This window comes from Carcharodon carcharias, chromosome 4, assembly GCF_017639515.1.
Source record: "Carcharodon carcharias isolate sCarCar2 chromosome 4, sCarCar2.pri, whole genome shotgun sequence".
NCBI lineage: Eukaryota > Metazoa > Chordata > Chondrichthyes > Lamniformes > Lamnidae > Carcharodon > Carcharodon carcharias.
The window spans coordinates 65,585,897-65,612,163 of record NC_054470.1 but is presented as its reverse complement, the minus strand read 5'-3'; the positions used below and the strand labels follow the sequence as shown (position 1 = coordinate 65,612,163).

At 42.8% G+C, this 26,267-nt stretch overlaps 1 protein-coding gene across 5 annotated transcripts in view; it reads left to right on the top strand.

The window, feature by feature from the left end:
- slc20a2 (solute carrier family 20 member 2) overlaps positions 1 to 25,734 on the top strand; it is a 107,757-nt gene extending 82,023 nt beyond the window's left edge. For 3 of the 5 annotated variants that reach the window (XM_041186117.1, XM_041186116.1, XM_041186118.1), the window contains exons 6-11: positions 324 to 443; positions 538 to 741; positions 3,040 to 3,628; positions 15,854 to 16,039; positions 18,568 to 18,652; positions 22,687 to 25,734. In XM_041186117.1, coding sequence (XP_041042051.1) covers positions 324 to 443; positions 538 to 741; positions 3,040 to 3,628; positions 15,854 to 16,039; positions 18,568 to 18,652; positions 22,687 to 22,851 — 1,349 coding nt within the window. In that variant the 3' untranslated portion in view covers positions 22,852 to 25,734. Of the gene's footprint in view, positions 1 to 323; positions 444 to 537; positions 742 to 3,039; positions 3,629 to 15,853; positions 16,040 to 18,567; positions 18,653 to 20,409; positions 20,591 to 22,686 lie in introns of those variants that run through there. The other 2 variants (XM_041186120.1, XM_041186119.1) reach the window with 2 other exon arrangements.
- The last annotated feature ends 533 nt before the right edge of the window (positions 25,735 to 26,267 follow it).

The following is a 26,267-nucleotide window of genomic DNA, read 5'->3' as shown; positions in this document are numbered from 1 at the left end:
TTTGCAATTGAAAGATAAAAAATTGGAACAATTTTAGCGTCAAAAGGCTGTAGATGCTGGGAAAATATTTGAGTGAGTTTGATAGATTCTTGTTGTGCTTGGGTAAGCGTATCAAGGGATGTGGGTCAAAGTTGGGTAAATAGAGCTGAGATGCAGATCAGCCTTAATTTTAACAGAATGGCAGAATAGGCCCAAAGTACTGAATGGCATACTCCTGTTCCTATGAGCTAGAATGCAAACTGTGCTTCCAGGTTTTAAAGTTAAATTGCTGAGTTCTAAGGCTGAATGAACCTGCTAACAGGGTTGCATTTTTCCTCTTGTAGTACTAGGATTGGACACTCTCCCCTTGTGGGCAATAGCACTGATCACCCTTGGTGGAGCACTGGTGTGTGCACTCGTTGTGTGGCTGTTGGTGTGTCCTTGGCTGAAGAGGAAAATAGAAGGTAAGTCCCTGCCATTAAATAAGCTGTGAGAACTGCAGATATTGAAAACTGAATGCTGGCCTGAGTTAGAACTGACCCATCTATCTATCTTAAGGTAAACTGAAGCAAAGTGTGCTGTCCAGGATATCGGATGAAAGCCTTGATAAAAGCCAAGATGAGGAAACGCCAGTATTTAAAGAGCTGCCGGGTGCAAAGGTGGCAGACGAGTCTGTGCTGCCTCTCACTAGTGAAGCCTCTGAGGAAGCTAGTGGAGTCCCAGACAGCCACGTCGTCGCTGGATCAACCGGAGTTTCAAATGGTGAGTCACATTTCACTGTTGGTATGCTCTGGTGCTTTTAGCCAATTGGTGACAGCAACCTGACATGCCTCGATGGGGAGACTTTTGCATTAAAATACTGTTTTTGGCACTGCTGATTTGAGTAGCCTGACACTGCTGATTTGAGTAGCCTATTTTGGTTGTATGCGCTGCCTGTTCCTTTTACTCTTCAAGTTGTTTGACTTGATGTTTGTAGTGACATGGCCCATGGTGCATTTATATTCTGGCGATTTGAAATGATGACCTAGAGGTGCCTTGGGTTTTTTTTTTGTGTGCAATTCCGATGTTCTTACCTCCCTTTGTGCACGAGCTCAAAATTGAACCACTGTAATGATCAAGTATTTTCATGGCTTTGCCCTTCCCTATTTAATTACTGCTACCTCCAGTATTGTTCGCTGTTTTTTTTTTAATGCTGCCTCCAAACTCTGATGTTGCTATTTCTATGCAATTCCCTCTCCAAAATTGGTGGCCCTGCTTTCAACTACCTTGGACCTACATTCTGGAATTCCCTCAATAAACTCTTCTGCTTCTCCATTTATCCCTCTTCCTCCTCCTCCTTTTGAGACCCTCTTTAAAACCAAGCTTTTAGTAACTCTTTCCTTGCCTGTCTCCCGTTTTTTCTTGGCATCCATTTTCCTCACATCACTGATATTTTTCTATTTGTAAACGGTCTAAGATGACTCCATTGCGCAGCATTGAAAACCTTCTCTCGACCCATATGCTCCTATGCAAAAAGAAATGTGCACCTAAAGTCACAATGTATCAGACAGGAGAAATGCCTTTCTCATCTTGTAACTCATACGATTTGTTTATATTATAGGAGGCCAGAATCTGGTGTACACAGAATAATCTGGCACGCATCTTGGAAACTAATGCTTGTGCAAAATCCAATTCCTGATTTGCCCACATTGACCTCAGTACTGAACTGTCATTCCCAACTCACCCCACCCCTGAAACCAATTCTGAGTCTTCTGGCAGATCAATTGAACACCGTTTTCATTCAAATATAGGAGTTTCAATCCAGCTGTGTAGAGGTTTATCATTCCCAGATTTCCTGACTGTCGCATAGGGAGTATCCAAAGTGATTCCATGTATATGATTTAAAATAGAAGCGCAGCATATTAAAACTATGGACCAAAACAGCATAGGTTTTTGCTGTTTATAAATACTCTCTCCAGTCGCTGTCCACTGGCCAAAGTAGTTGTGGAGGAAACCACAGCGTGGGAAGGTAGAACCAACCAGACTGGCAGTGACTAATTTTACTTCCCTTTCCTTCTGGTGAAAACAAGGTGGTTTCATGAGCTTGTTGGATTGGCTGAAATCTGACCGACAAAGTGTGAGCAGCTGTTGCTTTTGGTTCGTGCCAAAGTGTACAACTTGATGATGCCAGTCGTATCTCCACATAGAGACTCTGCTATTAAGCTATTGTTTTTCCCCTTGCCCTTTGTCATGCTGTGAATTTAATGGCTGCGTGTGGAATTAATCCTTCCAAATTAAGCCAATCTAGCCAATTTTGATATTTGGGGACAGTTTAGATGCAATCGTGTACCAGTTATTTATTTATTTTTAGATCATCACTCTTCTGCTTACTACCCAGAACTAGTCTAATCCCAGTCCTGCTCACTTCCATACCCTTTAATGTTGCTTTCAAGTAACTACTTAATTTCCTTTTACAAGTAGTTTTGGGTTCTGCTTCAACAAGAGTCTGTGGCAGGAATTCTACATTCGAACTGCTCTCTATGTATTTAATTACTTTTCTAACCCTCTGCTTTATCACTCTGGGATGTACCTTAAACATGTGCCCTTTTGTTACTATCTCACCAAAACATTCTTATTATTTACCATATTGGATCCTTTAGTGACTTTGAAGGCCTCTGTTGGGTCACCCTTTCAACTTCACTGCTCCTGTATGGGATTAGAAACTCTAACTTCTCAGCCTGAAGGCGTTAGCACAGCATCCTGATTCAACAGTTTTGGACTGTGATAATGTGTAATGCTGATTTTGGTTGAACCCTGGGATCCACTAACTTGGAACAGACTGGAGATCAAAACTGGCTACCTGCATGGTGTTGACAGCTTTTCCTTTCCATTTTTGGGTGTGGGTGTCAATGGCAAAGTTGTTTTGTGTGTGTTGTGTGTGTGTCTTGTAGCTGCGCATTGATCACTGGGGAAAAGAAACATTTGAGGCATTGCTGATTTTTGTGATTTTTTTTTTTTCTTTTTGTTTGGCAGGATCTTGTTCCAAAATTGAAACCTGAACTCTCCTGATTATTTCTACAGGTAGAGCTGCATCTCTCACAAATGGCAGCCTGAAATCTCCGTTTTCAAATGGTGCGTTTAATTTTGAAGGGCACACAAGGAGTGACGGTCATGTGTACCACACAGTCCACAAAGACTCCGGCCTGTACAAAGATCTCTTGCACAGAATGCACTTCGACAAGGTCACCGATGATCGGACGCAGCCCGAGAATTCCTACAGGCTTCTCCGTCGCAACAATAGCTATACATGTTACACTGCTGCCATCTGTGGCATGCCTGTGCAGCCGACCTTCAAGTCCTCTGACTTTGTGGGGACAGAGGACAGCGAGAAGCTTGTGGGTGAAATGGCCTCCTACTCCAAGAAGCGGCTCCGCTATGACAGCTACTCCAGCTACTGCAACGCAGTGGCTGAGGCAGAGATTGAGGCGGAGGAAGGAGGGGTGGAGTTGAAGCTGGCTAGTGAGCTGAGCGACCCCTTGCCACCACCAGAAAATGCCATGGATGAAGACAAAGAGGAGGAGGAGAAGCCCCAGGTCCATCTGCTCTTTCACTTCTTGCAGATCCTCACGGCTTGCTTTGGGTCATTTGCACATGGCGGGAATGATGTTAGGTAAGCTCACACTTCAAAATGGTGGCTCTGAATTGTTTTCGTTGAGTGGAATTGGCACCAACATGTGCCGAGGTAACACCTTATCGTGCATGTCAGTACTGATTCAGTCAGTAGTGCTCTCGCCTCCTGAGTCAGAAGGTCATGGGTTAGAGACCACTCCAGAGACTTGAGCATGTAATTGGTGTGTGACCATGGATTGCTGATGCAGCTATATCCATTCTCCCATTTTTACCTTTACAATAGGCCGCTCTGTGTATGCCTTCATTTAAACAATAATGTTGTCCCAGTGTCATCAAATGCAAAGTAGCCCTTCAAAGGAGCAAAACAAACAGAAAATTACATCGTAAAGAGCAAAGGAAAACTTATCAGATTAAGTAATATTAACCCTGTTTACTATGCACTCCTGTGCCTGTGGCACCCACTAGGTACGGAAGGCTTTCAGGTACTTCAAACTAGTTTGCCAGGCTTGCCCAGGTGGTGTTCTATACAGTGAGGTTGGAAATTTGGCAGAGCATTAGTAAACAGTGCCCTATTAACCCATTTTGTTTTGTAATTCTTTTTAATGTTTTTGTACATCGAGTTCAAAGTTTAACTTTCCAAGATGCCTCTGGAAAAGAGCCACAAGAACTAACCATATATATTTGTGCATTCCTTTGCTGAACCCAAACTTTGGCCCATGGACTGGCCGTGCAGGTTGAGTTAAACTGAACAGATTTTTATAGGGCCACAAACTTAACTCTTGGCTGCAAGTACACTTCAGTCTAATAAGTAATCTTTGGATGAAATCTAGTGCCAAGCACGTGGAATGTCAAAGGTTTGCTGAGGATTGAGGAAGCGGTAACAGTCTGTTGTGAAACTTCCAGCAGTTTAAGCAAAATGGTGGCTTATAATTTTTCTTATCTTGCTTTGGCTTAAAAGCTTCATAAGTCATTAACTCATTTTTCCTGGTAAGAACCCGATCTAAAGAAGGCATTCCTGTTAATATTGGACTGAATCTGTCTGCCAAACTAACATGTTGGTTCCACACCTGACTTCTCCCACTCTTGATTACCTCTTTCTACCCTGTCCCCATATCCCTCTCTTCTCTTCTCCCACAAACACACTTCATCAAATGGGTTTTATATGTCGTGCACATTATAATGTAGGAAAATGCAGCTGTCAGTTTCTACACTGCAATATACCACAAACAGCAATGTGGTAAATGACCAGATAAACTGCTGTTGATGGATGAATGTTGGCCAGGCTATCTGGGGACCTCCCCTACCCTGCTTTGAATAGAACCTTGGGATTTTTTACGCCATCTAAGAGGACAGACAGCGACTCACTTTACTATCTCGCACAAAAGGCCGATAGTGCAGGACTCCTTGGCGGTAATGCACTGAACAGTGCCTACATGGGGTCTGGACTGTAAGAGGCAATAAGCAGTCCCATACACCTGCAATTGTTATTCAACTTGTTAGTTTTGTAAGCAGGTTTAATAGAGGTGGAGGGGAAAAAATGTGGGCTTAACCGCAACAGATAATTTGCTCTTTTTCTCTCTCTTTTTGATTCATTTATTCTCATCTACACATCCTCCTGAAGATACAGAGCCCAGATGGACATTTTCCTCTGTGAACTCAAATGTTGAGCTACTGCTGGGAATTAGTAAGCGATAACAGCCAAGCCCAATTTAGTTCTTAGCCAACATCTGTACATGTGAGACAGTGGAGGGCTGTTAGGAGACAGTCCAGAGAGGGATCCCCTGGATTTGTTTTTATGTTGTAGGTGCTCTTCGGGGTTACAAGAATTGTGGGTTTGAGCCCACTGATAATAGACCAGAGCACATATTCTAGGCTAACACTCCAGTATTAAGGGGGTGCTGCATTGTCGAAAGTACTCTTTGAGACCTTAAACCAAGGCTCCATCTGTCTCCTTGAGTGAATGTAAAAGATCCCTTGACGCTGTTGTGAAGAACAGGAACATCTCCCCAGGGTCCTGTCCATTATTTTCCTGGCTAATATTTACCTCTCAACTAACATGGCTACAAATAGATCATCTGTTTGTGGAAACTTCCTGTGTCCAAATTGGTTGCCGTGTTTCTTATGTTACAACTATGACCAAGCTTCAGAAGGACTTAATAGGCTGTGAAGCGCTTTGAGACATCCTGTGGTCACAAAGACTTCAATATAAGTGCAAATTCTCTTTTTCTTTTCTGCTCCCTCTATCCAAGAGCTGCTGAATTTTCTAATGTTCAGGTGGCTTAACATTTATCAAAATGTAGGACAGGCTATTTTAATGAGGTGCAGGCTGATTCCCTGGATTTTGTACATGCATGAAGTGTCCAGAAACATAACAGATTGTTGGGGCAGTACATTCCTTTGGAGCAGCAGCACACTATGGTGTAATAGAGGCCTGGCTGCAGGTAACCTGTGTGAAAAAAGCACGAGGAAAGAGTATAAAATGTAACTGATGGCAAATTGGAAATACTAATTATGGATTTATTGGGCATTTCCGCCCCCATTATTCACCCACACAAGTTCTTCCTCCAGGTCATTGGCCACTGATTATATAAAAATAATCCAGATGTGTATGTCCCTGCCAGAGTTCAGTGCTGAATATCATTGGACACATCCTCCATAAACGTTTTATGTGCTTCATCTGAACTGGTTAGAAGCACGCGGTTATTTTAGGGGATTGTGGAAGTGGAGTTGCAGAAACCTCCGGCCACTTTCTCATTTATCAATTCTTAGTAAATGCCCTTGTGTTTTAACTTTGAGTTAGAAGCTCAGCAGGCTTGAGGGCAGTGCTAGTATCAGTTTTACATAAATCCAACTGGGTTAGTTACAGAATTACAAAGAGTCCATTGCACAGAAATGGGCCATTTGATCCAACTGGTTAATGTCGATGTTTATACCCCACACAAACCTCCTCCTGTCTATTTACCTCTTCCCAAACTGACCCCATGTTCCTGTATTCTCCTGTTCCTCGTGTGCGTCCTGCTTCGCCTTAAATGTGTCAATGCTATCTCCTCCAACCACTACATGCGGCAGCGAATTCTACACTCTGACCACTCTGTAACAGCATTTCTCCTAAATTCTTTACTTGAAGTGTTAGTGATTTCCTTATATTTCTGTCCACTTTGGGTGGGATTTTCCGCACTCACCCGCTGCCAGGATCGTCCAGCCCCGCTGCAAGTCGATGGGGCACCGCCTCACCCGTGCCGGGGTCGGAAAATCCCGGCCTTTGTTTCTACTTGTGGAATCTAGAAAAAAATCTCTCCACGTCCACACTATCAAACTCCCTCAATATTTTGAAGTTTTCTGTCAGATGTCTTACTTCACCGCACCTTCTTCCCCCCCGCCCCCCCATATAAAAGTGCTGCAGCCTTCCCAATTTCTTGACCGTTGTATCAGTTCCGATAGATCCTTGTGAATATTTTCTACCCTTTCTGCAGTGCTTCAGTCTCCTTTTTTGTAGTATAGTGACGAGGACTGCACACAGTAATCCTTGCAGTTTGATTCACACATGAGGATGGACTCTGCCTGCTCTGAATCCTTTATTGCTGACTTTCTGAATTGGGAGGCTAGTAGCTATAAAATTATTTATTTACTTTGTTTTAAGTTTGTAAAATTGGGACTGCTGTATGTAGACATGTACAGAAACTTGATCAGAGGGCGAAATAGGATCTGCAACCAGTTGAGTAAATACAGTAAGGACATGACTACTTTTTACACCATGGTAGCATTTCCCTGCAGTACATTGGGTGTAGCTTTTGAGATGACTGCACATCATGTTAGTCAGCATCTGTTAATGTTTGAGATTCTGGCCCGTTGTTCGAACTGAAGATTGAACTGAACAGAAGTTTAAGGTCACTTGTCATTGATCCGAACTCTAAGTATCGAGCACAGCTGCTTTGTACCCAGTCCACTAGGTTTCTAATGCCTCTCGCTGTGTGTTATGCATAGACTAATCCTTGCAATTTAATTCTCACACAGGTGGGGTGGGGAGGTGGGTTAGGTGGATGGAGAGGTGGCATTGAATTGCTCTGAATCAGTGGCCACCTGAAATGGGGATTTTGAGGGGAATAGAAAGGGGAGACAAACAACAGCTACTCTTGATGACAAGAGTGAGTTGACAGGTCAGAATGATTGCAACCTACTTAATAGAAAATTATTAAATGATAGAAAAGATAATTTCATTGAGGCAATGGAAGGGTCTTGGTTCAGTGGGTAGTGCACTCTCCTGAGTGAGAAGGTTGTGGGTTTTAAGCCTTGCTCCAGAGACCTGAGTGCATAATCCATGCTGATACTCCTCTAGTTGCTGCACTGCCGGAAGAACCGTCTTAACGGCTGAGGATAGGACTTGAATCCACAACCATCTGCCTCAGAAAATCCTGTCACATTTGTAGTTCTCTCTTTCTGCAAGATAGGTAAGTAGCAGCAGTTGTAACCTCCTTTAAAGCCTGTCCCCTGATGACTGCAGTGAGACTGAACTAATTCTACTGTTGCACTTCTAGGAAAGGCAGGATGTGAGAAGTGCTGTGGTTAAATTTAAAAGTGAACACAATCCATTTGGAGTATCTGTTGTCAACTTATAATGTTGTTCTTTTACTGTGTAATGTGACATTTATGAAGTGTGTGTAATATAAGATGCCAACTTATATCGCTGTGACTTACTTTCTCTTGCTCTCTCTCGCATGTGCTCTCTCTTGTTCACATGCTCTCTCTTGTTCACATGCTCTCTCTTGTTCACATGCTCTCCCCTCCCAATTTCCCCACCCACCCCCAATCGCATTATAACTCCTGCCCTCTCTGGACAGTATTATTCGAAGAAAGGAAGCTCTCCTCAACTTCCTGGGTAACATTCATCCCTGAATCCACGTCACTTAAAAACACACTGAGCGGTTATTTACCGCTCCGTTGTTTGTGGGATTTCCAATGAGCAAAACTGGCTGCTCCTTTTCCCTACACTATAACAGTGACTACACTTACAAAAATACTTCATTGGCTGCAGAGCACATTGGAACATCCTGAGGTTGTGAAAGCCTCTATTTAAATACAAGCTCTTTCTTTGGTTATATAGCAAGTATAGTTTCCCACTGCACGTGCTGGCACCTTGGCAACTGCAAAAGGCAGCATGGTACATGGGTCCATAGCTCTACACATGACACCACTTGTGTCGTTGTCACCTTTATTGAGAGTCACTTGACATTCTGCTCCCTGGCCTGAGCTCTCCCCAGCTGTTTACTGTCAGAGTGAAATAAGAGCTGCCACCTGCTTTCTCTTCCAAATGTAGTCAGCTCATAGTCCCAAATTGCTTTAGTCCATTGGTCTGGCATATTATGTTGCATTGTGGTTATGTTACTGGACTAGTAATCCAGAGAATGGGAATGCCAGTTTAAGAATTTGAATTCAGAAAGATATAAAAAGCTGGTTATTAGTGATGGTGACAGTGAAGCTGTCGGATTCTCTTTTTTTTAAAAAAAAAACCCCAAATGGTTCAATAACGTCCGTTGGGGAAGGAAACCTGCCATTCTTAGCCAGTCTGGCATATTTTGTGATTCTGGTCCCAGATCAAAGTGGTGACTCTAACCTGCCGTCCGAAGTAGATTGGCAAGTCGCTCAGTTGTCAGGGCAGCTAGGGGTGGGCAGCAAATGGCAGCCTTGCCAGCGATGCCCCACATCCCAAGAGTAAGTAGATAAAATTCATTGCTGAATTTGCATTTGCAATTATTGGATAATTGATTTTTAAAAAAATAAATATAAAATAATGAATGATAGACTAATCACTTATCCACTATTAGATAAAAACTAAAAAATGCGGATGCTGGAAATCCAAAACAAAAACAGAATTACCTGGAAAAACTCAGCAGGTCTGGCAGCATTGGCGGAGAAGAAGAGTTGACGTTTTGAGTCCTCATGACCCTTCAACAGAACTAGGTGAATCCAAGGAGAGGGGTGAAATATAAGCTGGTTTAAGGTGGTTGGGGGGGGAGGGGGGGTGTGTGTTGGGTGGGGGGAGAGAAGTGGGGGAGTGGTGTGGTTGTAGGGACAAGCAAGCAGTGATAGGAGCAGGTAATCAAAAGATGTCACAGACAAAAGAACACAGAGGTGTTGAAGGTGCTGATATTATCTAAACGAATGTGCTAATTAAGAATGGATGGTAGGGCACTCAAGGTACAGCTCTAGTGGGGGTGGGGTGGAAAGGCTAGCAGGGCATAAAAGATTTAAAAATAATGGAAATAGGTGGGAAAAGAAAAATCTATATAAATTATTGGAAGAAACAAAAGGAAGGGAGAAGAAACAGAAAGGGGGTGGGGATGGAGGAGGGAGTTCAAGATCTAAAGTTGTTGAATTCAATATTCAGTCCGGAAGGCTGTGACATTAGTCGTCACAATTTCTCTCCTCTCTCACCCATTTTAATCTGTCTCTCTCTGAACTTAATGCACTCCGTTCTCTCAGGTCCAACCTCAACATTGTCATCAAACCTGCTGACAAGGGTGGTGCTGTTGTTATCTGACGCACTGACCTCTACCTCGCGGAGGCTGAGCATCAACTCGCAGACGCTTCCTCCTACTTCTCCCTGGATCATGACCCCACCAATGAACATCAAGCCATTGTTTCCAGGACTGTCACGGACCTCATCTCCTCTGGAGATCTTCCTCCCACAGCTTCCAACCTGATAGTCGCCCAACCTCGGATGGCCTGCTTCTACCTCCTACCCAAAATCCACAAACAGAACTGTCCCGGTAGACCGATTGTGTCAGTTTGCTCCTGCCTCACGGAACTCATTTCTCGTTATCTTGACTCCCTTCTCTCACCCCTTGTCCAGTCCATTCCCACCTACATTCGTGATTCCTCTGACGCCTTACGTCACATCAACAATTTCCAGTTCCCTGGCTCCAACCGCTTCCTCTTCACCATGGACGTCCAATCCCTCTACACCTCCATCCCCCACCAGGATGGTCTGATGGTCCTTAGCTTCTTCCTCGAACAGAGGCCCGAACAATCCCCATCCACCACTACTCTCCTCCGTCTGGCTGATCTTGTTCTCACACTGAACAATTTCTCCTTCAACTCCTCTCACTTCCTCCAAATAAAAGGTGTGTCTATGGGTACCCGCATGGGCCCCAGCTATGCCTGTCTCTTTATGGGGTATGTGGAACATTCCTTGTTCCAGTCCTACTCTGGCCCCCTTCCACAACTCTTTCTCCGGTACATCGATGTTTACTTCGGTGCTGCTTCATGCTCTCGTCGGGACTTGGAAAAATTTATTAATTTTGCTTCCAATCTCCACCCCTCCGTCATTTTCACATGGTCCATCTCTGACACTTCCCTTCCCTTGTTTGACCTCTTTGTCTCAATCTCTGGTGATAGACTGTCCACCAATATCCATTACAAGCCTCCGGACTCCCACAGCTACCTCGACTACAGCTCCTCACACCCCATTTCCTGTAAGGACTCCATCCCATTCTCTCAGTTCCTTCGCCTCCGTCGCATCTGTTCTGATGATGCTACCTTCATAAACAGTTCCTCTGACATGTCCTCCTTCCTTAACCGAGGTTTTCCACTCACGGTCGTTGATAGGGCCCTCAACCATGTCCGGCCCATCTCCCGCGCATCCGCCCTCACGCCTTCGCCTCCCTCCCAGAAACATGATAGGGTCCCCCTTGTCCTCACTTATCACCCCACCAGCCTCCGCGTTCAAAGGATCATCCTCTTGTCATTTCCGCCAACTCCAGCATGATGCCACCACCAAACACATCTTCTCTTCACCCCACCCCGGCGGCATTCCGTAGGGATCATTCGCTCCGGAACACCCTGGTCCGCTCCTCCATCACCCCCTACTCCTCAACCCCCTCCTATGGCACCACCCCATGCCCACGCAAAAGATGCAACACCTGCCCCTTCACTTCCTCTCTCCTCACCGTCCAAAGGCCCAAACACTCCTTTCAAGTGAAGCAGCATTTCACTTGCATTTCCCCCAACTTAGTCTACTGCATTTGTTGCTCCCAATGCGGTCTCCTCTACATTGGAGAGACCAAACGTAAACTGGGCGATCGCTTTGCAGAACACCTGTGGTCTGTCCGCAAGAATGACCCAAACCTCCCTGTCGCTTGCCATTTCAACACTCCACCCTGCTCTCTTGCTCACATGTCTGTCCTTGGCTTGCTGCATTGTTCCAGTGAAGCCCAACGCAAACTGGAGGAACAGCACCTCATCTTCCGACTAGGCACTTTACAGCCTTCTGGACTGAATATTGAATTCAACAATTTTAGATCTTGAACTCCCTCCTCCATCCCCACCCCCTTTCTGTTTCTTCCCCCTTCCTTTTGTTTTTTCCAATAATTTATATAGATTTTTCTTTTCCCAACTATTTCCATTATTTTTAAATCTTTTATGCCCTGCTAGCCTTTCCACCCCACCCCCACTAGAGCTGTACCTTGAGTGCCCTACCATCCATTCTTAATTAGCACATTCGTTTAGATAATATCAGCACCTTCAACACCTCTGTGTTCTTTTGTCTGTGACATCTTTTGATTACCTGCTCCTATCACTGCTTGCTTGTCCCTACAACCACCCCACCCCCCCACTTCTCTCCACTCCCCCACCACCACCACCTTAAACCAGCTTATATTTCATCCCTCTCCTTAGAATCACTCAGTTCTGTTGAAGGGTCATGAGGACTCGAAACGTCAACTCTTTTCTTCTCCGCCAATGCTGCCAGACCTACTGAGTTTTTCCAGGTAATTCTGTTTTTACTTATCCATTATTGTTGGTTCAAATGACCAGGCCTTAGAGAGGGAGTTGAAAGTCAAGGTTCAATCATTGGTAGGTTTATAGAATCATAGAATGGTTACTGCTATTCGGCCTGTCCTGCGAGTGCCAGCTCTCTGCAAGAGCAGCTAGGCTAATCTCTCTCATATGAACTAGGAGCAGGAGTAGGTCACTCGGCCCTTCTAGCCTGCTCCACCATTCAACAAGATCATGGCTGATCTGATTGTAACCTCCCATCTATCCCCAATAACCTTTCACCCCCTTGTTAATCAAGGTTATATCCAGCTCTGCCTTAAAAATATTCAAAGCCCCTGCTTCCACTGCCTTTTTGAGGAAGTGTTCCAAAGACAGGAGAAATTTCTCCTCATCGCTGTCTTAACTGAGCATCCCCTTATTTTTAAACCGTGACCCTTAGTGCTAGATTCTCCAACAAGAGGAAGCATCCTCTCCACTTCCACCCTGTCAAGACCCCTCAGGATCTTATGTTTCAATCAAGTCACCTCTTACTCTTCTAAACTCCAGCGGATACAAGCCTAGTCTATCCAACCTTCTCATGAGACATTAAAACAAAAAAACTGCGGATGCTGGAAATCCAAAACAAAAACAGAATTACCTGGAAAAACTCAGCAGGTCTGGCAGCATCGGCGGAGAAGAAAAGAGTTGACGTTTCGAGTCTGTTCTGTCGAAGGGTCATGAGGACGCGAAACGTCAACTCTTTTCTTCTCATAAGACAATCTGCTAATTCCAGATATTAGTCTGGTAAATCTTCTCTGAACTGCTTCTAATGCATTTGCATCTTCCCTTAAATAAGGAGACCCAGTACTCCCAGATGTGGTCTCACCAGTGCCCTGTACAACTGAACTATAGCCTCTCCCTACTTTGTTTACTCAATTCCCCTTGTAATAAACAATAACCTTCTATTAGCTTTCCTAATTACTTCTTGTACTTGCATGAATTACAAAAGGCTAATATGTACTAGGGCACTCAGTTCTCTCTCACATACTCTTTCCCTGAAGTCCTGCAAATTTATTCTCTACAAATGCTTAAGGTTTATGAGAGAGAGACTCATTAGTTTTGCATTCTCCACTACAGGAGTTTTTAACAAATATAAACGACGGTAGCACCTCCTACCTCCCTCTGTAGTACTAGAGATGGTGTTGCTGTTGCATTGCTTAAATTCTCGTGGAAAAGAGAGTCAGCTTTTGATGACTTTGTCCTGAATTTGTTTCCTGCTGAATGTTAAGAATCCACAAGCTCATCAACCAAAATGGATGCACCTCTCCCCGCTACCTAGTGTGAGAATTTCTTTCAACTCCTCCATCTATGGAAGTAATTATGTGTACAGGAGGCCCCCTTTATTGCAGTAGTACAGTCTATTAAACCCAGCACACCGCCTTATACCCACAAGGTGAGAGCTCATGCCTGCAGCAACCCCCCTCCGCCAACTCATTTTAAATCCTCTCACGAGACCTGATTTGAGAGTTCCTGGCATGATACTGGAAGGGCAAATTCACCTTGATTTAGCTGGTGCTGGTAAAGGCAAAGGACTACATCCTGCTCTGTGTTATAGCTGGGGTATCAGGCTGGAAAGATTAACCTATTTTTAACAATTGTCTTTTTAAAGAAAAAAGCAAGGTGGGATTGGGGTTTAAATGCAGGAGGAAGGTATTGTGACAGGAATGTAGTTACACAGAATTTGCCGATTAGTGCGTCTGACCTCTCCAGGAGCTCTGAGCATGCCTGGCAGCTGTACTAAGTGTTCTGTTGATGTGCACAAGCCTTGTTGGTACCGGTGAAGCTCATGCTTCACTGAAGTGCTCATTAACTGCTGCTGTACATCATGGTGCCTGCTGCAGTCGCAGTTCAATTTAAAAATAGTTTGTACCACAGCACTGACTTGAATGAACTGGTTTTGTACTGTGGCTTAACAAATACCAACCATTTCCTTCTGGAGCCCCTGCTCTGACTAGCTAGGCTCATCATTCAGTAAATCTGAAATTGTAACACAGCCCACCTCTAGAAATATGAATTTAACACTTTAAGTGTTGTACATCTCCGAGGCTTACGTTTTAATGTACAGAAGTGGCTCCTGAACTTGGCAGATTGTAGAGCCTGGTTGAAATCTGGGCATGTTTTATTTGCTTGAGATTTGTTTTGCCGCATCTACTGTGGTTTGTGAAACAAAAACAGAAACAGAAATACCTGGAAAAACTCAGCAGGTCTGGCAGCATCGGTGGAGAAGAGCACAGTTGATGTTTCGAGTCCTCATGACTGTGGTTTGTGGTAGTGTGAACACTGTGAAACAGCAACTACTGCACTGACACATACAGATTTAACAGGCATAGAAAAACATCCCGAGTTTCTTCACATTAATTTCATGTTGCTCATCGAAATACATTTAAGGACATTTATGATACCCTTTTATACTTTTTAGAATGGGTGTGGTGGTAACCTGGTTATGTTACAGCACTAGTAATGCTGGTTACATTACCGGACTAATATGCTGGATTAATAATCCAGATAATGGGTGTTCAAATCTGGAAATGAAAAGCTAGCATCAATAAATACTAATAGAAACCTAATCGGGTTCACTAATGTCTTTTAGGGAAGGTATCCTGCTATCTTTACCGGGTCTGGCCTAAATGAGACTCCAGTCCCACAACAGCATGACTGACTCTTAATTGCCCATCAGAAGTGATACTCAGTTAGATGCTCAGTTTAGGGATGGGCAATGCAGGCCTTACCAGCAATACCAATGTCTTGAGAATGAAATAATGGGCCAGAATTGGCTGTGAAATGACAGTGCTCTTCAAGTGAATTGCAGATGCAGGGTTACATTCAAATATTCAAAAGTTGCTGTCTGAGGTGCACCACACCACCATTAGCTTCTGCAAGTACCCTTTTAAATATGTGTTAATTACTGCTAATCGCCTTCTCTCTGGTATTGAAAATCTTTTTATGTTCCCCAAGTGGCCAGAGGTCTCATCTGAAAGACAGCACCTCTGACAATGCAACACACTCTTAGCACTGCTCTGCAGTGTTGCCTAGGTTATATGCTTGAGTCTCTGACTGGAGCTTGAATTCAGGACCTACTGACTGAGGCAGATGTGCAACCACTCACTTAAACTGATGCTGAGTAAACTATTAGACGACCTATGACACTGGTGGTATCCCCTGTGTGCCTCACTCCATGATCCCTAATTCATGAAGCGAGACACTGAGATTATGCATTTCCTCAAGACTCCCCTCATTCTGTGTCTGCGTGGGGCTGAAGCAGTAAGAACGGTGTCTCTGTCTGAAGTGTGCGTCTTGCAAAGGCTGTTCCTGCTGGGAAACATGGGTTTGCTGAATTATCTCTGAAAGCTTTAGCTTATGTTTTAATACTCATGCAATATTTTTTTTAATTTTTAATGGAGATGTTTGGTTCTTTGTTTCTCTGGTTTTGAGATTCCCTTTTTTTTCTTTTAAGCAATGCGATTGGCCCCCTTGTTGCTCTTTGGCTAATCTACCAGGAAGGAGCTGTACTGCAAAATGCCTCCACACCAATCTGGTTGCTGCTATATGGTGGCCTGGGCATCTGTGCTGGTCTCTGGGTCTGGGGAAGGCGAGTAATTCAGACGCTGGGCAAGGATCTCACCCCAATCACCCCATCTAGGTGAGTATGGTCCAACAGCATCTACAACATTTAATGTTGCACCGACTAACATAACAGGTGACCGTGTGAAGATGGCTTGTCCCACTGCACAGTATAGGTTGAATCATTTAATCAGATGTCTTGCTTTTTATTTTCTCTCAAACATCCCTAGCCCACAAAAGGTGAATCTGTGCCCTTCCAAATTGAAGCAGTGACTTAATTTTGTATTTGTTTATTGGCTATCTCCACCTGCCCCTCTCTTGTGTATTCCCTCACCACATTCTATGCATCAAATGAGCCACTTGAGTAGCCAGTGGATGGGCAGCACAGAAATTCCAGCAAGTTACATTTATTGCATGTTCAACATTGAAGTGTATATCCTAACACACTTTTCTTGTTGTACCCAAAACTCCTTCCAGCATGTGGTGGTGATGACGGTAATTGCCAAGTATTGTTCAGGTTGGTAAATCTAATGCTAGTTGCCATTTAAAGGCATCTCAAACTATTTCTGGTCTGACCTGTGCAAGGGCACAGCCTCAGAAGCTTCCCCCTTAAAATAGCAAACCACTACAAAGAATATTTGCAGCTACTGTGCTCACTGCAGTGGTTCTAGAAGACCCACCACCACTTTAAGACAACTAAGGATAGGTAGTGAACGCCAGCCTTGCCCACATGTTGCGACTAACAAAGGAGGAACCAACTACCTAGCAGCCAGTGCACAAGTCTGACAGGCTATCCCAGTTACATTCATGCCACACAGGTACCAGGCAATGACCACATCCAACAAGAGAGAATCTAACCATATCCCCATGACAGTCAATGGCAATGTCATCACTGAATTTCCCAATATCAACATGCTGGGGGATTATCATTGAACAGAAACTGAACTGGACTAGCCATATAAATACTGTGACTACAAGAGCAGATCAGAGGCTGGGAATTCTGCAGCTAGTAACTCACCACCTGACTCCCCAAAGCCTGTCCACCATCTAAAAGGCAGAAGTCAGGAGTGTAATGGAATACCCTCCACTTGCCTGGATGAGTGCAGCTTCAACATCACTCAAGATGCTTGACACCATCCAGGACAAAGTAGCCTGATTGATTGCCACCCCACCCCGTCCCATCCACCAACTTCAACATTCACTCCCTCCGCCACCGACACACAGTGGTAGCATGTGTACAATGTACAAGATGCAATGCAGCAACTCAATAGCACATTCCAAACCCATGATCCCTGTCACTTAGAAGGACAGGGCAGCAGATGCATGGGAACACCACCATCTGCAAGTTTACCTCCAAGTCACAAACCATCCTGTCTTGGAAATATATCGTCGTTCCTTCACTGTCACTGGGTCAAGATCCTGGTACTCTTCCCAACAGAACTGTGGGTGTACCTGCAGTGATTCAAGGTGGTGACCCAACACCACCTTCTCAAGGGTAATCAGGGATGGGCAATAAATGCTGGCCTAACCAGCGATGCCCACACCCCACAAAAGAGTAAAAAATAATCCACACAAACCTCCTGGGCTTTCAAAGATAGTGTGCGCGTGGACAGGCTGACCAGGTCTTTGTGCTTTTTGGTGGCTCTAAACAGTCACTTGTTAAAAAATGCACTGGCTTAGATCCCAAGATCACTGTCCCTTATACCCTCCTGATGTGGCCTTTTCAAAGAGAGTAAAAGATCTTCTCCCTCTTCCCACCACCACTGAACACTTATTGGGCCTCATTTTAACAATTTTCCCCAGGCAGCAGCCACTTTGACTATGTAAGGAGGTGCTATCTAAATGCCAGTCCTTTCTTTGCCTCCTTTGCTCCATTACTGCTCCAAGATTTACTCTCTTAAATAATTGGATTCTTCTGATGTGCACAAGTTTGACATAAAAGCCTTCACCGTTACCGCGGTTATAGTGCCTTGCATGAGTAGCAGTAGCCATTCATGACTGAGCTTCATTAATCGGATAAGGTTTGGGCTGGGTGGGGGAGAATGGAAGTAGCACTGATTTTCCACCAAAAGAACTTCCTAAGAGTAGCCATTGGAGTGCTTTGGGATTGTTGCACCATGTGGCAGTGCACTAGTATCGCATATGCAATGGTCATATGAATTATTTTGTATGTGTGTTGGGAGAAGCGGTGGGGGCTCTTTCCATATGATGTGAGTCACATTTACAGAGCCTTGTGAATGTTGCATGTCATCAGCTTGGTGCTGAGTTTATATCTTGATGCTAGTAACTCAAGGCTATTGTATGGAACTTGTTCCACTCACCCGAGCTAAACCTCATACATGCACTGAATTTGTTTAAGTGATGCCAGCACAATAACAATTTCAGCACAAACATGAATGTGTTATGTCTTGATCTTGATGTAATTAATTAAATTTTTTTTAAATTACTTTTTAAAAAAAAAATCCACACGTGTGCACTGGATATTTTCAAAATGATGTGTCTTGGATATTTATCCAGAACTGCGGTAAGACTCTTGCATGCTGCCTGAACATGGTATTAATCTTGAGACTCGAATGACTGTGAAGTGTTGTTTTGTGCTTCCTGCAGTGGATTCACTATTGAGTTGGCTTCGGCGTTCACAGTTGTGGTTGCTTCCAATGTTGGACTTCCTATCAGTACCACACACTGCAAGGTATGCGTATGCCCTGTGACTGCAACACAAGCAGTTCAGTCTGTACTACTGTGAGGTTTGGCTCACTTCAGTTCCTGGTGGCATGACTCATCCTGAGGCAGGAAAACTGCAAGGCAAAGTGATTACCTTTATGCACCCAATTTGGTGCCAGGCCTGGTTACAAAGAGCATTTTTGATGTAAAAGATAATGTGGACTTGAACCCAAATGGAAAGGACTGGTATTCTACTGCTAACTTGTCCTGACAGAACTGAACAAAGTAAATCCTTTTCTAATTTTTGCCAGCTTTAAATAATGAGTTAGACAGGGAGGCTGCAGCATGTCTTGCTCATCCTGTTCACTGTGATTGGGGGGGGCGCAAAGAGAAGGAAAGGTAGGAAATGCTAACAGAGTAGAGGGTTGGAAACTAAAGATGAGAGGCCTGTCATCTGTCAAGCAATGACTTTTTTGCTTTCTGTCTTATGTAGAGGAGATCGCCCCAATGTTCTAATTCTAGCCTTCTGCCCATCGCCAATTCAATCATCCACCATTGACGCCATGCTTTCAGCTATCTAAGCCCTGAACTCTGAAATTACCTCCCTAAACCTCTTCACCTCTCTCATCGTTTTAAGATCCTTCTTAAAACCTATCTCTTTGTCCAAGCTTTTGATCATCTTGCAGGGATAACTTGTTGGGATGGAGGAGGTGAGCGAGATGGGGAAGATTTGAACATGTGGATGAGAATTTAAACTCAAGGCATTGGTAGATCTTTTAATGGAAAAAGTCCCAGTATATTTATAATTGGATGCAGCCCCTCATTCACCCTGGACAAGAGGGGGGATATGATTAGCCAGGTTAGCTGCTGCTGATGGTCCTATCGAGTGGTCCCTGTTGGATGAGGACCTTTTTGAACTCAGCCGTGAAGCCCTCCTTGTTATAATAACCTTTTTATCATGCATGATAAAACCTGCTGGGGATGGTGCCAGTAGACAGTTGCTGCCTATTGAACTGTTTCAGCAATAATAAACGACAGAAGTAGAAGTTTTATATATTTCAAAAAAAAATTCAGGAATGTGGAGAAAGTGTGGGATTAGGACTAACTGGAATGCTCTTTGAAAGAGCTGGTGCAGACTTTATGGGCTGAATGGCCTCCTCCTGTGCAGTACTATATATAACTTGCATTAATGTCCTACCTTTCATGACATCATTGACTGTGAAGCACTTTGGGACATCCTGAAAGTTCAGTCACTGTTGTAATGTAGGAAAGGTAAGTGGTCAGTTTGTGTGCTGTTTAGGCCCCACTGCAGTGTGATAATGATCAGGTCATCCATTATAGTGAGTGTTATATTTCTAGCTAGTTTTAAAAACTTTAACTGTAACATGAGCCACATCCAGACAAATTGACTTGACTTTTAGGAAACAAATCTCTCATGCTTCTTTTGCACTGTACTTGTGGGACAAAGGCCAATCTACGCTGAATAGACAAAAGGTTTTAAAGCTTAAACTGCACTCCTTTTACAGCTGCTAATGAATCACCCAAAAATGCTTTTTGTAGCACTCGATGGCCTTAAGTTCTTGTTTAGCTGATAGTTATTGAACTGTTTTAGCTCAAGATGAGATTTTTGTGCCACTGTACTGATCTGCAGTACTTTCCTTGGGGCAGGAGTTGGTGTTTGGTGGAACCCATGTCACTCACTCTCAGTTTCACATTGCATGTTTGTGATGGAATGTCTTTCACCTGCTTTTCCTACTACAAACTATATTTTCTGTTTCTTCACAGTGGATTTTGCATTGAAGTAATGAGTGCGCTAACTGTACTTGTAGCCTCAAATGTGGGCATTCCAATAAGTTCCACTCATTGCAAGGTATTCACGTGTCGTGTTAATGCAGTGATCGTGTCGCTACCACCTTTAGCAAACCAAACAAATGAACTAAAATCGTGCTGATTGTTGCAGTCTGCCTTCTTTTGTGTAGCATGCAAAAGGCTTCCTTCCAAACTAGCAGTTAATTGATGAAAGCAAGATTGCAATTTGATCCTTTCAAATGTGTATTTTTGTTGATAAAGTAGTTGATTTTCCAAACGCTGAGTGTGGACCAGATGAAGTGGGGTTAGAGAATGGGGGCTGATCAGACAAGGGCACATATATTATATTCTGTCCTTTTTGTATATTTTTATATGATGAGCTCCCATGTCCACACTTGTAGTTTATCACACAATTCCGTCCTTCTGCCAGCAGTTATGCTGTAGCACCTCTGATAGCAGGAGTGTTATTGCAGTGTGACATGTTTGCCTGGACAGTTTGCATCATAACAGATAAGTTACTGCATCATTATTTATCATGGGGATGTTGACAGGACAATTTTTTTTATATTACAGTATATGTACAGTGAGTTCTTCAGACTTACTGTTGTCCACTACCGGTGCATTTGGAAACTTGTGGCTGTTTCCTACAATTTTCCAATATTCCCAGATGTGGGCAAGATTCCCTGCAGCCAATGCTAACTCAGACCTAGTTTGGCAGGTTTTTTTGTGATCTCCATGAAGTGGTGAGCATAGGCTGTTTAGTTGAGGCCAGCATTCTGTTGAGTGGCTTAAGGCAGGGTGGGAAGTGAGGGCGAGGAAAAGAAAGAAGTTGTACAGGGCTTTATACAATCTCCATTTTATATTATTTTTCTTTATTCAGATAATACTTTTGAGTTAGTTGAGAATAAGCAAATAAAAGATTTTTTGCAAAGACAAAATCATTTTTCCACGTTAGTTTTTTTTTCCTCTTGGACCAGAATGATTTATTTTCTGGCCTAGTACATTCCTGATTCTCCCAAAATGTAAGCAATTGCAGTGCACCTGCAGAAAACCAGTTATGAGGCAGCCTTAGGTTGCCTAAATTTTGAAGCTATCTTCACATATATAAAATTTCATTCCTGCCCCTCGGCAGCTATCTGAAGGAATTTCCATCAGGGTCAAGCTTTGGGAAAGAGATGTTGTGGGGCAAGGGCCAGGCCTTTGATGGAGGTGGGAGCAAGGACCTGCAGGATGGGGATGCAAGGGCCTAGGCCTTGGGTAGTGAGAGGGCAAGGACCTGAGCCTTGGGGAAGGATGGGAACATGGGCCGAAACCTTGGCGAGTGCAATGAGGAGATGAGAAACATAATTCAAGATGACATCGTGTTTGCACCTGCTTGGGAATTGGAATACATCATCTATATAGTCTGGTTGTAGATTTTGGCTTGTACTTGGTCTGATTAGAGGAACTCGTGTTTTCTCTCAGGGAGAGAGGAAGGACCAATTCAGAGTATATCAGGGTTCTATCATGTTTTGAAGGCAAACTGCATCAGTCAAATTCATTTTGCTAAAAGTTTTTAACTTGTTCACTCTCCAACTATCCTATTAACTACTTTATTTTTTTTTCTACCTAATGCATCACAAAATAAATCTTAGTTTAAAACTAACTTGTTTTTTTGTTTTTAAAGAGTAGACCAATAACTTCTCCAAACCTGAGATACTGATGCAAATTCAAATGGATAATTTCACTTGATTCTGCATTCCCGGGCCAGGAAAACCTTACTCAGAGTGAGCATGGGCACACTCCTAATGATGAGCTTTATTTAATAGATCGTGAGTCTGAGCATCAAGATTACAGAGTTTTAGCTTCATCTCTGACTTAGGCTCTTCCCCAGCACAACTTCCCTGTAAGGAATGCAGATCTTGCAGTGTACTGTAGTGCCTTTTGAAAGTGAGAGTTGGTGCAATTGTTTCACTTTTAAGGCACTTGATTTTAATGCAACTCTTTCAGTACACATGGTTGGGTGAGAACCAAGCTGTGTCAGGGTGTAATGTTTGTAACTACAATGCGTCAAATGCAAGACCTGCACCACTGAGTACATACAAAGTGTATTTGCGACCCGCATGATTTTGCCAATTGACAAGCTCCTGGTAATTTAGTATTGGTCTACTCTTCGTTCATGTTTTCTCTTTTTATTTCCTTTCCACAAAACCCCCACAATCATCACCATTTGTACTTGTACTAATCTGTGTTTGCTATTATTTGCCTCCCCAGGTTGGATCTGTGGTGGCTGTGGGATGGATCCGATCACGCAAAGCCGTGGACTGGCACCTATTTCGTAATATCTTCCTGGCCTGGTTTGTGACCGTCCCAGTCTCTGGTCTCTTCAGTGCAGCTGTTATGGCACTGCTTGTATATGGAATACTGCCATATGTTTAAATTTTATTGTAATTTTTTTTTTAAAAGATCTTTTTAACCAGCAGTGTGAGGTGTCCTTTTTCTTCCTGACCCCACCCCCTTCACTTTTCCTTCTCCCGCAGCATCCCTCCACCAACCTCAAAGAGCTGGTGTATTCCTTTTTCTTTCTCTCTCCTGTTTCAAGAGGAATTCAACAGTTACAAATTGATTTACATTTCCATCTTCTCCATTCTCTCACATGCTGTAAATAACACTAATACACTCATTTGACAATTTGGTAGCATGTAACAGCAAAGCACTGTTACATAGTGCATCTGTGTACAAGTGAGTAATGCTGCCCAAATCATGGTGTTTGTGGAATGGATGGTATTGCTTGGAAGACTTGGCCCCCCCCGCCCCCCAGCCTTTTGTAGTACTGATGTGTGTGAAGATGCTGTATATATTGTATTATTACACACTAGAAAGTTTTTTTAGAATGGATCTGGGGATATGGGGAATTTTAAAAAGGAGATATATATATTATGCTGTGGTTTACCAAAATCATCCTTCTGATGCAAGACGAGGTACAAAAACCCCTGCTCTCAGTCATTCAGCGTTTTTTTTTGCAAGACACTGTTACTTGTAACTGGGCCTAGTCCCCTTCTACCTTGCATGCTACAAACACCATAACCCGAATCAGGAGAGATTCAATGTTTCATGGAAACTTGATGTCATATTATAAGCTTGACACTTGTATTATATTGTAATTTCTATTGTAAATACTTTCTAAAGAAGAGATTTAGGTTTGTGTGTTTCTTTTTAAATTGGGACACATTACACTCACTCATTTTAGACTTAAAAAAATATTGAATGTACCAAAGATTCAAGAATAAAGATTTGACAGTATTTCCACTTTGGTTTATTGAAATGCCTGTTTAATTCAGGATCCTTCTACAGTTCTTGCTACTTAAGTGACAATTGGACTGTTCTCACTAGAAATTGATTTCTTGGATTCCATTCAACCAAAACAATAAGTATTCTGTCTAGAAGATGGCAGCAAGATGTTATGAAACCAAATATCAAGGTAGCTTTGGAATAATTGGCAGCCCCTGGACAATGCCTTTTCATAATGTTGTTCAATGTGCACATTGGTCTACATTACTGTATACCCTGTGAGGAGGTTGGGGTTTTCCTAATCACTGCTATAACCAGTTGGGATGATTGACAGGAACACTGGAGAAGCAGTACTGACTCCAGATTTCCATGAAGCCTCTGCCCAAGTTACATTGGACAATTGAAAACCCCTCCAGAAATTCAAGCTCACAAAATGACTAATCAAACACTTGGCAATAGTCAACTCTGAGATACCACAGTAATTAGCGGTTTTTCTTTTATTAAAACTAACTTCATGATGCATGCAGTTAAATCATAGTCCTTTTCTTTTGTTTTATATTTCAAGAAGATTATATCAATTTGAGCACTGTTTTGGGGGCAGGGAGAGAAAGAGAGAAGTAAGATGTCAGTGACTTTTGTTATATAATCCACACATCAAATGCATGAAGACCATTGAGATTCTTTTTTAGTTTAATGACCCACATCATTAGTCAACCATTGATCTCATTGCTCACTCATTATAGATCAACCCATTCCTGAGATATATGTTGTATGTCTCCTGTTTTGAAGTATTTTGTTATAGATCCAAGACTGGTCTATCTCCAGCAATTATTGGCTTGCAAGATGACAGATATTCCATGACTCACGTTACCCTTAGATGTGTAGATTACAAAGGCGTTCACTAGAATAAATGAACAAGCAGTTTCAAAGAGGCGATTGTGAGAAACTTTCCCTTTGGAACTAACCTGTTCTAAAAGCTCCAATTGGTTAAGTTCATGTATTGGCACCACTTCCTGTGCTGTAACAATTCTGTGGGCTGTTTTTAATTGATTATTAATCCCATATCTGTTAAAATTGAGTGCAATGAAAAATGTAATACCAAGTGTGTCAAGTGTTTGTAAGTGAACTGTGCAAATTGCAGTCTCTACCCTTACAATTTTCCAGAACTGTTATGTTAAAATGGATTATAGAAACTGCAGATCTCCTGTCCATTGCTATAACTAGGTGTTTTTCCTCTGGTTTCTGAAGATTACTTGTACTAAAAATCCCGTATCTGTCTGATAGAAAACCTAACCCCCAAACTACCCATTTGAAAAAAAGAGCCAAGAAGAGCCTTTTGCTCTCCTTGGTTTCAGCCTTGGCTTAGTTGTAGAATTTTCACCTCTGACTCAGAACATCGTGGGCCAAGTACTGAGGAAGTGTTGCACTTTCGGAGGTGCAGCATTTCAGATGAGGCATCAGAAGGTTCTTATCGTTCTTGGGTTGATGTAAATAATGCCATAGGACCGATTTGAAGAAGCATTGAGTTCTACAGTGTGTCTTAGCCAATATTTATCCCTCCAATCAACATTACAGAAACATTATCTAGTGATTTTCCCATCGCTGTTTGTGGGATCTTGCTGTGTGCAAAATGGCTGCTGAATTTCCCTACACTATAACAGTGACCACACTTCAAAAATGCTTTGATGTCCTGAGGTAGTGATAGGTACTGTATCAATGCAAGTTAGTTCTTTGTACAATAGTTAATCATTTGCTTTCGAAATGTTAAATGGTTACCCTGACCCATTGTATTAAAATCCCATTCGAGTGTTCGGTTCCCCATGCTGCAGGTTGAAATCCCTCCATTGTGGTGCAACTTGTTGTCTTCCAGGAATCTATTCACTGTAAATGTATTGTTTTTGATTAATTGTATCATATTTGGCAATAACTGATTTGTTTTGTTCTCCCTTCCAGTGGGAGAGAAAAATCATTCATTTGTACTAAAGTGATGGGAAATTTTAAAATCTTTTTAATGAATTTTATTAAAACAGACCTATTTGTTTTGACTAGTTATTTACTACAAGGCAACAGTAGCCTGTAACATCTTAACTGGTGATGTTTTACTGCTTCAGTTAAGTGTTAACAGGACAATTACAACTGATTACAAACCCTAGTGCTCATTAGGCTAATGTGAATGGGGTCAGGGCTACTATACTACAGGACGTACTAACTCCTTTGAAAAGGGCTGATGTACAGGAGACCCTGTAGGATCTCCACTCTGTTCTCTTCCAAAAAAGAGCGTAAAAATGTTGCAGCCCAGACCTTTGTTCAGACTAGAACTAAACATTGCACAGAGACAGAATAGAAAATGGACAGTGGTACAATGACCAGGTTATTGTAACAGAGTTTGAATTTGAATATACAATTTCATAGAATACAGAAACAAATCATTCAGCCCAATCAATCCATGCTGGCATTAATGCTCTACTTGAGCCTCCTGGCATCCTTCCTCATAACTCTATCAGCATAACCCTCTATTCCCTCTCCCTCATATGCCTATCTAGCTTCCCCTTAAATGTATCTAT